Source organism: Tarenaya hassleriana, unplaced genomic scaffold (genome assembly GCF_000463585.1).
Source record: "Tarenaya hassleriana unplaced genomic scaffold, ASM46358v1 Cleome50, whole genome shotgun sequence".
Classification (NCBI taxonomy): Eukaryota; Viridiplantae; Streptophyta; class Magnoliopsida; order Brassicales; family Cleomaceae; genus Tarenaya; species Tarenaya hassleriana.
The window spans coordinates 315,926-331,157 of record NW_010967708.1 but is presented as its reverse complement, the minus strand read 5'-3'; the positions used below and the strand labels follow the sequence as shown (position 1 = coordinate 331,157).

Here is a 15,232-nt window from a genome sequence, read left to right as displayed (position 1 = left end):
TTTGAGCAAGAACAGAAAGAGAGACGAGACAGCGATGCACGAGTTCAGTACCGAGCTCTAACGCTCGGTACCTACGTCTCGGAAAGAGGAACAACGATTATTAGGGTTTACAACAGAGATAGCCGCCGGAAAGCGGTGCCGACTCACGGAGAACGAAAGTGTCTCCGCCAAAAGGGAGAGAACCGAAAAACACAGCAAAAAACCGAGAGAGATACAAAATGGGAGAAACCCTAATCTCATAATCTCCAACGTTGGCATTTTACCAAAATGCCCCTCCGCGTTTTGGAATCCTCTGACCGAAACCGAAGTTTCGAAACCTTCTTCTTCGCTCAGAGACTTTGCTGAAACTCAACATATAAAGCTATGGAATAAGAGTAGGTCCATATTTGGATATAATAAAATTTTGGAATTTTTGCATTTTAAATGTGAACTAAATTTTTTAGGAAGTTCTATCGGGAAGTAAGTTTGAATATCAAATTTGTAAAATTGTGTTATGGTAATTTCGTTAGTCGTTTAATAACGATTTTATAGATAGATTTAAGATTTAATGGTAATTCTATATATAAATTTGATAATGATTCTATAAACAAATTAGAAGGTATTCTGATTATAATTTTGAAAATAGATTTGATGATAGTTTTGATAAATATCTATAGAAATTAAAGATATAATTGAAACAATCGATACATGATTTATAAAAAAAGAAAAGAAACAATCGATACATGATCAGATATATACACGCAAGAATTTTAAAGATTAAAATTCCTAAACAACCCATATCCAAATTCCATTCAAATTATTCAAATATCCAAATTTAAAAACAAATTGAGTAATTTGTCAACTTTAGAAAGATGTAAACGGGGAAAAAGGAAAATGATGGCAAATGATTAGGCACATGGAAAAAAACACAGTAAAAAAAGTGGAAAATGGAAATGGTGGTTGTGTGAATGATTGATTGATGGCCATGGATGATGAACATTACCCATCTTTCTTTTTTTTGTTAAAAAAATTTACCCATTTTCATAATGCACTTTTGTCCCTTTTATATTTTTTTTCATTTCTCCCCCATAAAACTTTGAGTAAGTTTGAATGTTGTTATAAAAATGTTGACAAGAATAGCTTTTGATGTCTCCACCACTATTATATGATCGTGTAATTCACTTGTATTATGAGACAATAAACTTGATTCTCTATGTAAATCTATTTGAGATATTCCATTGTGATAGATCTAAATTGAAATTATCTAAGTAATATTAGTATCAACAGAATCTTTATTTCATAAATATCATAATATTGAATTTGAAGCACGGGTTCCAACCGTTTTATACAATAGAATAAGTTTTAACATTACATGAGGACAAATTGTAGAGTGATTATTATTATTTTATCATTGAGTGTGTGGGTGTGTATACTAGATGTGACAGCTCAGGATACCGTAGGAGGGCGAGGACTGATCGCCGGTGCAAGAGGCATGGACAATGGGCGGTTCCTGACGAGCTTCTGGGTAGGGGTACAGGGATGAAGCGGACGCACCAGAATAAGAGGGATCTGAGGGCTGTGTAGGTATGGGACTACGCAGTCTAAGATAATTTAAAAAAATTAATTGAGCTACTCATAGAAACAAGATGCATCTACCTTTTCGGTTGCCCATCTCGAGAGAACTCCAAAATTAAGCGTGCTGACCTTGGAGTAGTCTTAGGATGGGTGACCTCCTGGGAAGTACTTTCTGGGATGTATGCGAGTGAGGACAAAACACGCTAAAAGGTCCCGTGTTGGTGTGTGGGGACAGCTCTATCATTCCGTTGCAGCCTCGGGTCGTTACACTATATATTCAAAACTAGTTTCAAATTTAAAATTCTCTTTAGTATTATATCAGATTATGAAACAATTATCCTTACTGATTTTTTAAACAAATAACGATAAAAAAAGATTATATATATACTTTTACCAGGAAATTTTAATATAAAAAAATTCAAATCGAATATAAAATATAAGAGTATATATTGGCTCAGTATAAAGATATATATACCAAATATTTTTAAAAGGAGACGATTAAATATTTTTTGCTGAATTATGTGTAATTTAACGAGAATCTATAATATTTATATGTTTTATGAATAAACAGTTCAAAACATTTATCATTATTTTAATTTATGCAAATTAAACAATAATTTGGCATGTGTAACGGTGGTCTCACGTCGAATCGACAAAGGGTAATCGTGCAGCTCAATTATAAAAATGTGATTATTTAGATAATATCAAATGACGTGCAACTTACGCATCCATTTTGTAACATTCAAGAAATATTTGTTATTTATTATTTTTAAATTCAAATAATAAAAAAATGTGTAGTATCAAAAGTTTACAAAATCTTTTATTAACAAAAAATATTGCCTTGTTTTATTTCTAAAATTTATGATAGTGCAAAAGTCCAACATGTTATCCATTGGTTTCAATATAACTTTTGATATTTGTAATTATAGGTCGATGTTTCAAATTCTTTAGATAAAATTGAACCAAATAAAATTAGTTATCAAATAATAACAAAAATATTGAATGGAAGTTATTCTGAAACTTTTAAAAAGATATTATTCAAAAACCAAATTAAAATAAAAATCTAACTAAAAATTCAAATAACTTCTGATGAAAATCAAATTCAAACAAAAAAGAATAAAATCCTAAATAAATCGAAAATCGATATAAAAACCATCTAGGTATAATTTTTTCTACAAATCAAATCTAAAATAAACGATCCGAATATAGGTGAAATGAAACCCTTTGCAATAATATGGCCGATCGTTAATTACATAATATATATATACACACTCCTTATAAATGGCAAATGTACCAAAAAAGAAGCGAAGAACATGAAATTTAAATGGAGGAACGATCGATTGGTAAAAGACAAGACAATGATAACGTTTGTAAAGCATAAGGGACACGACAGAGTCGGTCTTTTCCTTTCTCGTATTACACACACCCTTTTGCTTTTTCCAACCAACCCCCCGACATAACCAACGATTATATATATATATGTTAAAGGACAAATTGGTGGCGCAATTGGCGTTGTGTTTTTTTCTTCTGTTCAATATTTACTTTGTTTCGGATCTGAAAATTTAAATTATGTTTTCAAGGGATTTTTTTTTTCATTCCTCCGGCATGCCTTATGTGTTTTTTGAAAAAAAAAAATCGAATATATAAACCTGTATTACAAATATTTTGGATAGTAAAATTTAAAATTTGATTTAGGATTTTCCAATATCTAAATTGGAAAACTCTCATAAAACCCCCAACTTTTGAAAAAAAAAATCCATTCAAAACTTCAATTATTCGTAAACTTTAACCAACCCTTTAATGTTTAAAAAAATATAAAAAAAAATCTTTAACCATTATAATCATCCACTTAAAACTTCAATAATTAAATAAAGCATACAAATTTAATAAAAATACCAAAAACTAAAACTTTTCTATTAATTTATAAATTTTCAAATTCAATATCAAAATATGAAATTTATATATTTGTAAATCGTTTTATATTTATTGTATGTGAAATTTGAAACTAATACATTTTGGTTGTCAATTTTAATCTTATTAGTTTATCATTTAAAATATCATATATATATATAGTATTACTATTTATTTTTAATGTAATATATTTAGGAATAATAATTTAATAAAAATAATTTTGGTTTATTAATTTTTTGTATTTTATTTTGATTTTTGATGATTTTGATTTTAAATAGTTTAATAAAAAATATTTTAATTTTTTTACTGTTTTATAAAAGATTTAGGGTTTATTTAGATCTGTAGATAATTTAGATTTTAAATTGTTCATTTAGAAAAGTTTAAAGTTTTTTGGATTTTTTTAATCCTATATAAATTTTAAATATCTAAAAATATTTCTGGATCTGATAGATTACTGAATGCAAATTTGATAATTTTGCAAATTTAATAAATATGATGAATATTTTATAATTTAGAAAAAATATTTCTAAACTATCATAGTTAAATTTGTAGATAAAATTAAAATACATTTTAATTTTTTAATAAATCAAAATGTTTTTAAATTATGTTGGATATAAATAAAAAATCATAAAATTTGAACTCGAATTTCATGAAAATATAGTTTTAGTTTATAAATTCGAACTCAATTATAAATAGTTATATAAAAAAAATGGTGTGATTTGTACCAAATGTATGACTAGTGCAACAAATCAATAGAATTACACACGCGTTTACTCACATATTTTGTCACTGTCTAATTTAAATTTGTTGTCATAAATAAATATTCGGAGAAAGACGGATATGGAAGATAACTATAGAGATAGGTTCATATATGTTATATATGTGACATCATAAATATTATAAAAGAATCATTAGTACCGCCTAAATACTAGTTAGATGTCTACCAAAAGTGTAATATATATTAATTCAACCAAACTAATTTTGTTTTTTTATATAGCAAACAAATAAATTATCACCGATTAATTAATTAGAGGAGACGTACCGTTTAGTGATCATGCATTTTTTTTTCTAAGAAAATCTAGATGGATTGCCCAACATATTCTTTTTAAAGAAAAATGTTCTATTTTTTAAAAATTATCTCCTTATAACTGAAAAAAATTCAAAATTTTGTCACCTTTATATATTGGGCTTTATTTTTGTGTTTTTTTATCGGGGCTATAGAATAAGGCCCAAAACTAACTAAAAGACGGAAGCCCAAATCAATGATTTTTATTTTTTATTTTTTTATTTTTTATTATTTTAAATACATATACAAATACAACGGTTCCACTCGACGAAGCTCCTTGCATTCTCGTCGTTTCAGAGGTAATCACACTTGGGTTTTCGATTTCGATTTCTCCCTCACCGATTTCACAACTCTCTCTCTCGGCGTTTTCTCTCTCTCTCTGGTGGTTTCTCGATTTTTTTAAGTTCCGTGTAAATAACTGTAGTAAAAATATCCTAATTTCCCTTTTTCTTCTGAATTTCCCTCTTTTTTTACTTTTTCACGGGATTTTAATTCCTACACGTGCGACTTCTCTCACACGGTTACTTATTCAAGGTTATTTGGTCTTTTCCATTTTTATTAAGGGCAAACCAGACTTTTACTAAATCGTTATGTTTTTCAGGTGTACACCTGAAATACATGTGATCCAAGTAGTGCATTTTAGAAAAAAAACCCCAAATAAGTCACATGGTACTATGTTAACATGGTCACATAGCACTATGTTAATATGGTCACAATATCACATGGTCACATGATTCAGAATAGTCACATGATATTATATGTTTACATGGTCACATGTCCATAGAGTCCAGAATAGTCAAATTGATCTACATTTTGTATTTATGCTTTCTACAGCTATAATGGACGGGTGAGATGAGAGATCGACAGTTGTATACTTTCTATATGATGTTAGGTGGATAGTGAATAAGAATGAAGAATATGAATGAAAAGAAAAGTTTATAGAAAACCAAAGTATGTTATTCTTTTGTCCCTCTGTGAGGTGACCTATAGTGAATTTATTCAAGAGTTATATGCTAAGATGAAAGTATAAAAAGATAAACAGAGATAAGGTTGGAGTTATTTGCCAAATATCAAAGAAAACAGAAAGCTGACTAACGTATAATACACGTTCATATTTATCTATTGGATAAATATATTGAATTCGATGTATGCTTTATGTGGAGATGGGAGAGGTACGTGTGAAAATTGATGGTAAACAAAACGTTGAAGATGAGCTTATAATTCCTGAGAGAACGCATAATTTTGGAAGACAAGCGGAAGTTGCGTACGACATTGATCTTAAACTCGAAATGTTGGAGTATAACAAACAAAATTGCTCATATAATGGAAGGCAGACGGAAAAGTGGGAGACCTATGTTATAACAAGAGTATTAACATCAACAATGTGTGAGAAAACGCATAATTTTTAATGAATAGAGATACATAAACTGTATAATAATTTTGTATTGTATTCCATGTAATTTGGTTCCATGTTGTATTATATTCTATATACTTTGATTTTATTTTACATATTAAAATACAGCAAATAAGTTATCTTATATGACTACCGATTGTGACCCATTGTGACCAGCATGTGACCAATGTGACCATAGTGCAATTTTACACTATGTGACCATTGTGACCGGATGTGACCTGTGACCAAGTGACAAAGGTAAATATAGGTTAAAACGTGTTTTTTAAACTTTGGCGTGTTATAACAAGGTATAAGGAATATAAATATAGTGGTAATGAGAGATTTATAAGACATTATAAGGAGTTTGTAATACAAAAACACCAAAATTGTCAAAATCCTTCATAAAATACTATGAACACATATGAAACACATATGTGAAGATTACTTTTGCACCAACAATTTGAAGAAATCCATTTTTACTCTTCAATATAATACAAAAGGGGTTTTATGGAACATGTGAAAGCATTCATGTTGATTCATTTGAAAGAATCGACAAAATCGGCCCTTGTGACCCACTGTGACTAACTGTGACCCAATGTGACCGAAATATTGTGGGACCCAGTTTTCATATGCAATGTTTTTTGTGGGGTCCAGTGTCATTTAAATGTGCAGAAATATTACGGTTGACAATTCAACTCAAGATTTCGGTGGGACCCATTTGATTATTATTTTTCAACCCAATTTATTCCTCTAATATTTTCCACCCATATTACGTATTGCCATTAAAAAATGGAGATTTTTTCTATAGGATCAATTCTTTATTCAATCTTATATTTTTTTTCTCCAATATTTTAAGCCAAAATTTTTTTCTATAACAATTTTAACTCGAATTTTTCTCTAAAATATAAATAAGTTCATATTTTTAATAAAAAATAAAAAGAAAAGTTCATAATTTAGGATGCTATCAAACAAACAAAAAGAGATTATAGTTAGAGTTTTAAACACCTAAATCCATATTTTGTTCTCTAACAATTTTAATCCAATATTTTTCCTCCAACGACATTTTCACATGCAATGTTTTTTGTGGGACCTATGGTCATCCAAGTGTGTAAAAAAATTACGGTTGACAATTGAGTCCAGATTTTCAATGGGACCCATTTGATTATTATTTTTAAACCCAATTTTTTTTTTCGTCCAACATTTTTCAACCCATATTTTGTTAACTCTATAAACAAGTTCATATATAAAATAAACAAAAAACATAAATAAAAATTCATAACTTAGAATTCTAATAAATAAACAATAGAAGGTCATATTTAAGATTGACAATAAAAAGAGATAAATTACTAACTGAAATAAAAGTTAGTCATTTCTAGTTGAAATAAGAGTTAGTCAACGGCGTTCCTGCATATCCAAGTGGAAGATGTGAAGTACGGTTCGAGACCGGCCAAAATTGACAAGTCGTCCAATTTTTTCCCACCACTTGATGTGCTCCGTGAAAATAGCGTCATCGAATTCTTTAAAATGCAAAGTCGTAGATCATATATTGTCTCCTCATGTCAGCATTCTGGATTATGTCATCATATGATTGTGTGACATGATACCATGAGACCGTGTGACATGGTACCATGTGACCATGTGACATGGTACAATGTGACCTTGTGACATGGTACCATGTGACCGTGTGACAATGGTACCATGTGATCGTGTGACATGATACCATGTGACCATCTTACATGGTACCACGTGACCGTGTGATGATACCATGTGACCCTATGATATGGTACCATGTGACTGTCTGATATAGTATATGTCATATGAGTGTATGGTCACAAGTTCACAGATGAGATGATCATATAGGTTACATGATTATATGGTCACAAGGTTACATAGTTTTTTAGATCACTTGGAATATGGCTCACAGATACTGTAAGTTTACATTAAGTTATCTTACATCACATGGTCACAGGTCTCTTGGTCACATGATCACAGGTTACATAATCACAGATATCATGTCCGACGGTCACATGATACTATATCAGACAGTCACATGGTACCATATCATAGGGTCACATGGTATCATCACACGGTCACGTGGTACCATGTAAGATGGTCACATGGTACCATGTCACACGATCACATGGTACCATTGTCACACGGTCACATGGTACCATGTCACAAGGTCACATTGTACCATGTCACATGGTCACATGGTACCATGTCACACGGTCTCATGGTATCATGTCACACAATCATATGATGACATAATCCAGAATGCTGACATGAGGAGACAATATATGATCTACGACTTTGCATTTTAAAGAATTCGATGACGCTATTTTCACGGAGCACATCAAGTGGTGGGAAAAAATTGGACGACTTGTCAATTTTGGCCGGTCTCGAACCGTACTTCACATCTTCCACTTGGATATGCAGGAACGTCGTTGACTAACTCTTATTTCAACTAGAAATGACTAACTTTTATTTCAGTTAGTAATTTATCTCTTTTTATTGTCAATCTTAAATATGACCTTCTATTGTTTATTTATTAGAATTCTAAGTTATGAATTTTTATTTATGTTTTTTGTTTATTTTATATATGAACTTGTTTATAGAGTTAACAAAATATGGGTTGAAAAATGTTGGACGAAAAAAAAAATTGGGTTTAAAAATAATAATCAAATGGGTCCCATTGAAAATCTGGACTCAATTGTCAACCGTAATTTTTTTACACACTTGGATGACCATAGGTCCCACAAAAAACATTGCATGTGAAAATGTCGTTGGAGGAAAAATATTGGATTAAAATTGTTAGAGAACAAAATATGGATTTAGGTGTTTAAAACTCTAACTATAATCTCTTTTTGTTTGTTTGATAGCATCCTAAATTATGAACTTTTCTTTTTATTTTTTATTAAAAATATGAACTTATTTATATTTTAGAGAAAAATTCGAGCTTCCGATCTCTAATGTTCCCTCAAATTTTGGTGGATAATTGAAAATTATGATAGAAATCAACCTTTAAAACAGAAATCGAAGAGAGAGGGAGATAAGAGATTTTGGTGGTTTGAAAAGAGAATGAACATCGTGATTTAGGAGAGAGAGAAAAGAACTATCGTGATTTAGAGGGAAGAGAGAGAGTTGTTACAGTAAAAAGGGGTGAGTTTATTTTTCCAAGTTTTTTATTTTTTTAAATAATATATTTGAAGGGTTTTTTTGTCTTTCTATTATTTATGAAGGGTTATTATGTCTTTTGCATTGTTCAACAGTTGTTTTTTTTTAATTTTTTGTTTCAAAGGTAGTAGTGGAAGTACGCGCAGCATTATTAGGGTAGTTCAGCTATTTCCCCTATACAAATACAACTCCGGGATGATTAAGCATCTCACAGAATTTACTTTGATCATTTTTTTTTCAGAATAACGCTCGAAAATTTTTCATCTTTAAACAAGTTATCGAGAAATTTTATTTTTAAGATTATATCAGAAAGTTTTAGATTTTCGGATTTATAATTTTTGTTAATCTAGTTCGTCCATTTTTTTAGTTTTCACATGTATTCAAACTTTAAAATACCTAAATTATCTTCTTCTTTTTTTTTGTCAAAAATACCTAAATTATTTTAATCATACAAAATTCGATTAATCTAAATTTTCTGAACACAATTCTCTATATTTTCTAAATTAACTATAGACCATCATAAATTTATAATCTCTCCTCACAATTGTGATTTTTTTTTGTTAAAGGCCTCACAATTGTAATTACCAATGAAATTTTGATGGATCATATTTTGCGGTTAAAAATAAATAAATATTATGTATGATTTACCATTAAGATAATATATTTCAAAGAATCAATTCCTTCTTTCCATTTGCTCAAAGTTGAAAGATTCCCTTTTGTTCAAAGTGCTCATGCTGACTACAGATAAAAAAAAAATTTCTCTTGTTTGGATTTTATCATGTGATGTTGACGTGGAAAATCTTGAACTATAGTTATATTCTATCAATATCCAATTTTAAATTTCTACAGAAAATAGTTAAGATGTCAACAATGGATTTCCAAGTTGGTGGGATTGCTCGAATTGATATCTTTATTTAATTTGGCCCGACAGCAAAAATAAATAGTATAAAAATGAAATCACATCTATATGTGTAAAACATATTTTATGTGTACAATGTATCATTGCATACGTCATAATCCGAATAATTTCTTAATTCTTTTTTTTTTACATGATAAAGTCTAAAGCTCTAGAGTTATTATTCTTGGGACCATATATAAATATATAATCTTAAAAACTTTCCATTTGAAGCGATCAATCCAACAAAAATAAATATATAGAATAACATTGTTTTTTTTAATTAATTTTTTTATAGTTTGTTTAGAATATTAAAGAGTTGTATTTCGAGGAATTTGTGTTTTTTTATATTTAAATCCATTTCGTTGTCATTAATAATACCAATTGTTACCTTGCAATTTTAACATGATATCATTGCATGAGCTCTTTTAGTATTTTTGAGATTTCACTTGTTTTCACAAACATATGGTTTAACCGAATATGATAGTGAAGAAAAAAAAGGATATATGAAACTAGCTAAAAAAATGTGTGTGTACATATATATAATAATATGTGAATATATATATATATATACTGTATTATAAGATTACGAGTCTTATCGTACGTTAATATGTAATAAATAGATATATATGCATGACATGGTACCTATATAAGCCATTCTCATTTCTCACCAAAGATTCCTAGCACAAAAACGACAAAGATTTAGAGAAATAATTATAAATATCCATCTTATTTTATTTCCACCTTAATCACAGACATGATACCTATGTAAAACCAATATATATATATATATATATATATATGTTCATGCATACTTCCGCATGCTTGAAGCAAAATAATACAAATTAATGGACAATAACGAGGTTGTTTGCACACTTACATCTCTTGCCCTCATACTCTACGTTGCGTGGCTCATCACCACGAAAAGACGTCGTCATCGTCCGCACTTCCACCGGGGCCGAAGCCATGGCCGGTGGTGGGAAACATGTTCCAGCTGGCCATTTCTCCCTTACCCCCGCACCAAACACTCTCGAAACTGGCGCGTGGGGTCCACGGACCGTTCATGACACTGAGGTTGGGGTCCATGCTCACGGTGGTGGCGTCGTCCAGCTCGGCGGCGCGTGAGGTGTTGAGGGACTGTGACGTGGCATTGGCGGGAAGGAAGATATACGAAGCCATGAAAGGGGAAAGAGGGAAGAGCAGTGAAGGGTCACTCATCACGGCCCAATACGGTGCGTATTGGCGGATGCTACGACGCCTCTGTACAACTCAGTTTTTCGTCACGCGCCGTCTCGATTCCATGTGCAACGTACGCGCTCGGTGCATGGATCAGATGGTTCGGTTCGTGGAGGAGGCTGGTCAAAACGGTGCGTATTATATATGTATTCTCTGGATCATTTGAAATTGTGGTGGATTCCATAGGTATGTTACATTAGACGTTATGTTAGTAATATGAGTCATGTGTTGTGTCTAACTGTTATTAATTAGTCTTAATTTTTAAAATTAATTCATATAAAGTAAATGAATTTAGTATTAAATTCGATGTGTCAATTTATGATAAAGCAAACTGATGAAATCTATATTTTTTTTCATTGATCCGATGATAATATTTTCAAGATCCGTCCTTTCATATATAACTCGAGTTTGTACCACAAAAATTGCATGTTTGTTTGTAGGTTTAATAGATATTAGGGTTCCACTTCACATATGAAAAACCCTTTATTTTCTAACATTTGGGATTTAGGAACTCATACATCGTAATTGAGTTTTTATTGTCTAATAAATATTATATGTTTTTAATATATCAACAAATTAATTAAATGAGTATATTGCCGTTCATATTTTTGTTTAGGTACAAAAACTGTGGACATCGGAAGATATTTCTTCTTGATGGCGTTCAATTTGATCGGAAACCTGATGTTCTCCAAGGATTTACTAGACCCAGATTCGAAACAAGGCTCGAAGTTCTTCTACCATGCCGGAAAAGTCATGGAGTTCGCCGGAAGGCCCAATGTCTCCGATTTCTTCCCCCTCTTGAGGTTTCTTGACCCGCAAGGCATAAGGAGGCAAACGCAGTTTCACGTAGAACGCGCGTTTGAGATCGCCGGAGAGTTCATTAGAGAACGAATGGAGGTCATGAAGAGCAAAGGTCGGGACGAGAAAGCGAAGGATTACTTGGATGTTCTCTTGGAGTTCCGTGGTGATGGACCCGAAGAACCTTCTAAGTTTTCATCTAGAACCATCAACGTTATCGTGTTTGTGAGTCATATTTCATTTATCTATCATTTCATTTATTAGAAATTTAGAACTTTTAATACCGTAAAAAAAAACACAAACTAAATAAGAAATATACTAATCCACATGAATTCTTCGTTATTCTCAATAATTCAGGAACGAAATTTTGAATGTTTTTATTTTCTTGTTATGTTTTCGTTGGTAAGGAAATGTTCACGGCGGGGACGGACACGACTACGAGCACGTTAGAGTGGGCACTCGCGGAGCTCCTCCACAACCCGAGAACCCTAACCAAACTCCAGAATGAACTCCGAACATCAACGAGCCAAACGTTGCAAGAACAAGACCTTCCGAACCTGCCTTACCTGCAAGCAGTGATCAAAGAAACTCTAAGACTGCATCCACCATTACCATTCCTAGTCCCCCACAAAGCCATGTCCACATGCCACATCCTCAATGGTCAATACACAATCCCTAAAGAGACTCAAGTCCTAGTCAATGTCTGGGCCATTGGTCGTGACCCGGATACTTGGCCCGACCCGATGATTTTCCGACCCGAGAGGTTTCTATCCAACCCGAATCCGAGGGACTTTAAAGGTCACGATTTCGAATTCTTGCCATTTGGGTCGGGCCGTCGGATGTGTCCGGCCCTACCGCTAGCGACCCGAGTCTTACCGATGGCTCTTGGGTCGATGGTGAGATCTTTTGATTGGGCCTTGGCTGATGGGCTTAGGCCCGAAGAATTGGATATGAGTGAGAGAATGGGCATTACATTGAGAAAAGCCATTCCTTTGGAGGCCATTCCCATTTCTTTTAAAGGGGTTTGAATTTGAGATGGATATTGTTTCTCTTTTATGCATTTGACACTTTGTTTTTGGAACAGTGGACTATTTTATTAATGAATAAAAAAATTTGTGAAGAAATTAGAAATTATATTTAGATATATAGAAAAAATCCTAAAAAAATTACCGAACTTAGAGATAGCTGATATATTAATACCGAACTTTTCCAACTTCCAAATTAAATATGAACTCGTCGATTTTGACACAAAAAATATTGAACTTGTAAATCTTTGACAAAAATCTCATCGACGTTAAACGGCGTTAAATCGACCAACGGTTGCGCTGACGTGGCGGATGACTCAACGCCTCGTCATCCGCCACGTCAGATAAGCATTTTCTAAAAAAAATAAAAATAATTCGAATTATAATTAAAAAATAAAATAAAAAATAATAAAAATTAAAAAGAGTAAAAGTAAAAAAATAAAATAAAAAATGAATATATATATATATATATATATATATATATATATATATATATATATATATATATATATATATATATATATATATATATATATATTTATGTATATAGATAGATATATAAAAAAATATACAATATATATACAATATATACACAACTATATATATTAAAATAATTGTAATTACATTACAAATAATTAAAAATATAATAAATATATCAAAATTCACACACATATATATACATATGTATAAAATAATAACTATTAAATATATATATATATATATGTATATGTATATATGTATATATTAATAAATATATACATTTAATAGTTACTATTTTATGTATATATACATATATGTTATATATATATATTGTATATTGTATATTTTTTGTTTTTGTTTTTGTTTTTTTTTATTTTTTTATTTTTTATTTTTAATTTTAATTTTAAATTTCAAATTTTAATTTTTAATTTTTAATTTTTAATTTGAATTTTAAATTTTTAGTTTTTTATTTTTATTTTAAATTTTGTTTTTAAAATTTTAATTTTTATTATTTTTCTTTTTATTTTTCTTTTTATTATTTAATATTTTTTATTTTTTAATCTAAAATTATTTTTTTCTGACGTGACTATGACGAAGCGTTGAGTCATCCACCACATCAGCTCAACCGTTGGTTGATTTAACGCCGTTTAACGTCGATGAAGTTTTTGTCAAAGATTTACAAGTTCAACATTTTTTGTGTCAAAATCGACGAGTTCATATTTAATTTGGAAGTTGGAAAAGTTCGGTATTAATATGTCAACTATCTTTAAGTTCGATAATTTTTTTAGAATTTTTCCAGATATATATATATAATCTCCAAATAATAAACAAAATGAGGCTATAAATAACTACCACTATTTTATTAGTGATGCTTGTCTCATCAAATTTGGGCTCATGTTCAGTTTGTAGAGTTGAAGGTGTATCTTAGTCTTAAGTTGGCATGGGACAGAGGATAGAAGAAAGTGTTGGTGGAAACGAACAACTAGGCTTTGGTAGCGGTAATACAAAACTCAGGAGACATTATTTTAGTGGATGGATCGGAAGGAAATTCAAGAGATGATATTAAGACCCTGGAAAGTCTCTGAATCTCACATTTTTTGAAAAGTCAATTTCTGCGCAGTCACATTAGTCTCCATGGATCATACCTCTCAGTTGGGTGTCAATTTCTTTGATATCCCTCCTCCACAGTTAGTTCATCTTATGAATGCAGGTAAAACTGGGGTTTAATGTCTCACACGCTGTTAAATGTAATTGATTAAAGTGATCTCTTTTTTTGCGAAAAATAACTACTACTAATCTTGCAAATATAATAGATCATTGATATCACTCTAAATATGTTTAATTTTTTTTTATAAAAAAAATTGAACTTTAAAATTCAACGGTTAAAAATATTCTTATATGCAATTTTCATACATTTAAGGATAATATGTTTTATCAATATATTGTATTTTATAATATCATAATCAAATCAATTCAAAATTTTTATCTTGAGTTATTGAGAATTACGAAATATTTACAAATAATTCAAAGGTTTTTCTTAATTTTATATAATAAATTTTATGGTTAAAAATATTAATATGTACACTTTTCGTACATTTTATAATATTAAAATTATATGTTTTATCAATATATTATATTTTGTAATATTATAATCAAATTTTTTCAAAGTATTGATCTTGAAAATTACAATATATATATAT

The 15,232-nt window shown here is 30.3% G+C and overlaps 1 protein-coding gene across 1 annotated transcript; it reads left to right on the top strand.

The window, feature by feature from the left end:
- Positions 1-10,808: 10,808 nt before the first annotated feature.
- Positions 10,809-13,104, top strand: LOC104827489 (cytochrome P450 76A1). The gene is given in 4 exon segments (XM_010560662.2): positions 10,809-10,937; positions 10,940-11,360; positions 11,846-12,252; positions 12,435-13,104. Coding segments are annotated over 4 exon segments (1,545 nt in total). The 5' UTR covers positions 10,809-10,841; the 3' UTR covers positions 13,056-13,104.
- Positions 13,105-15,232: the final 2,128 nt, after the last annotated feature.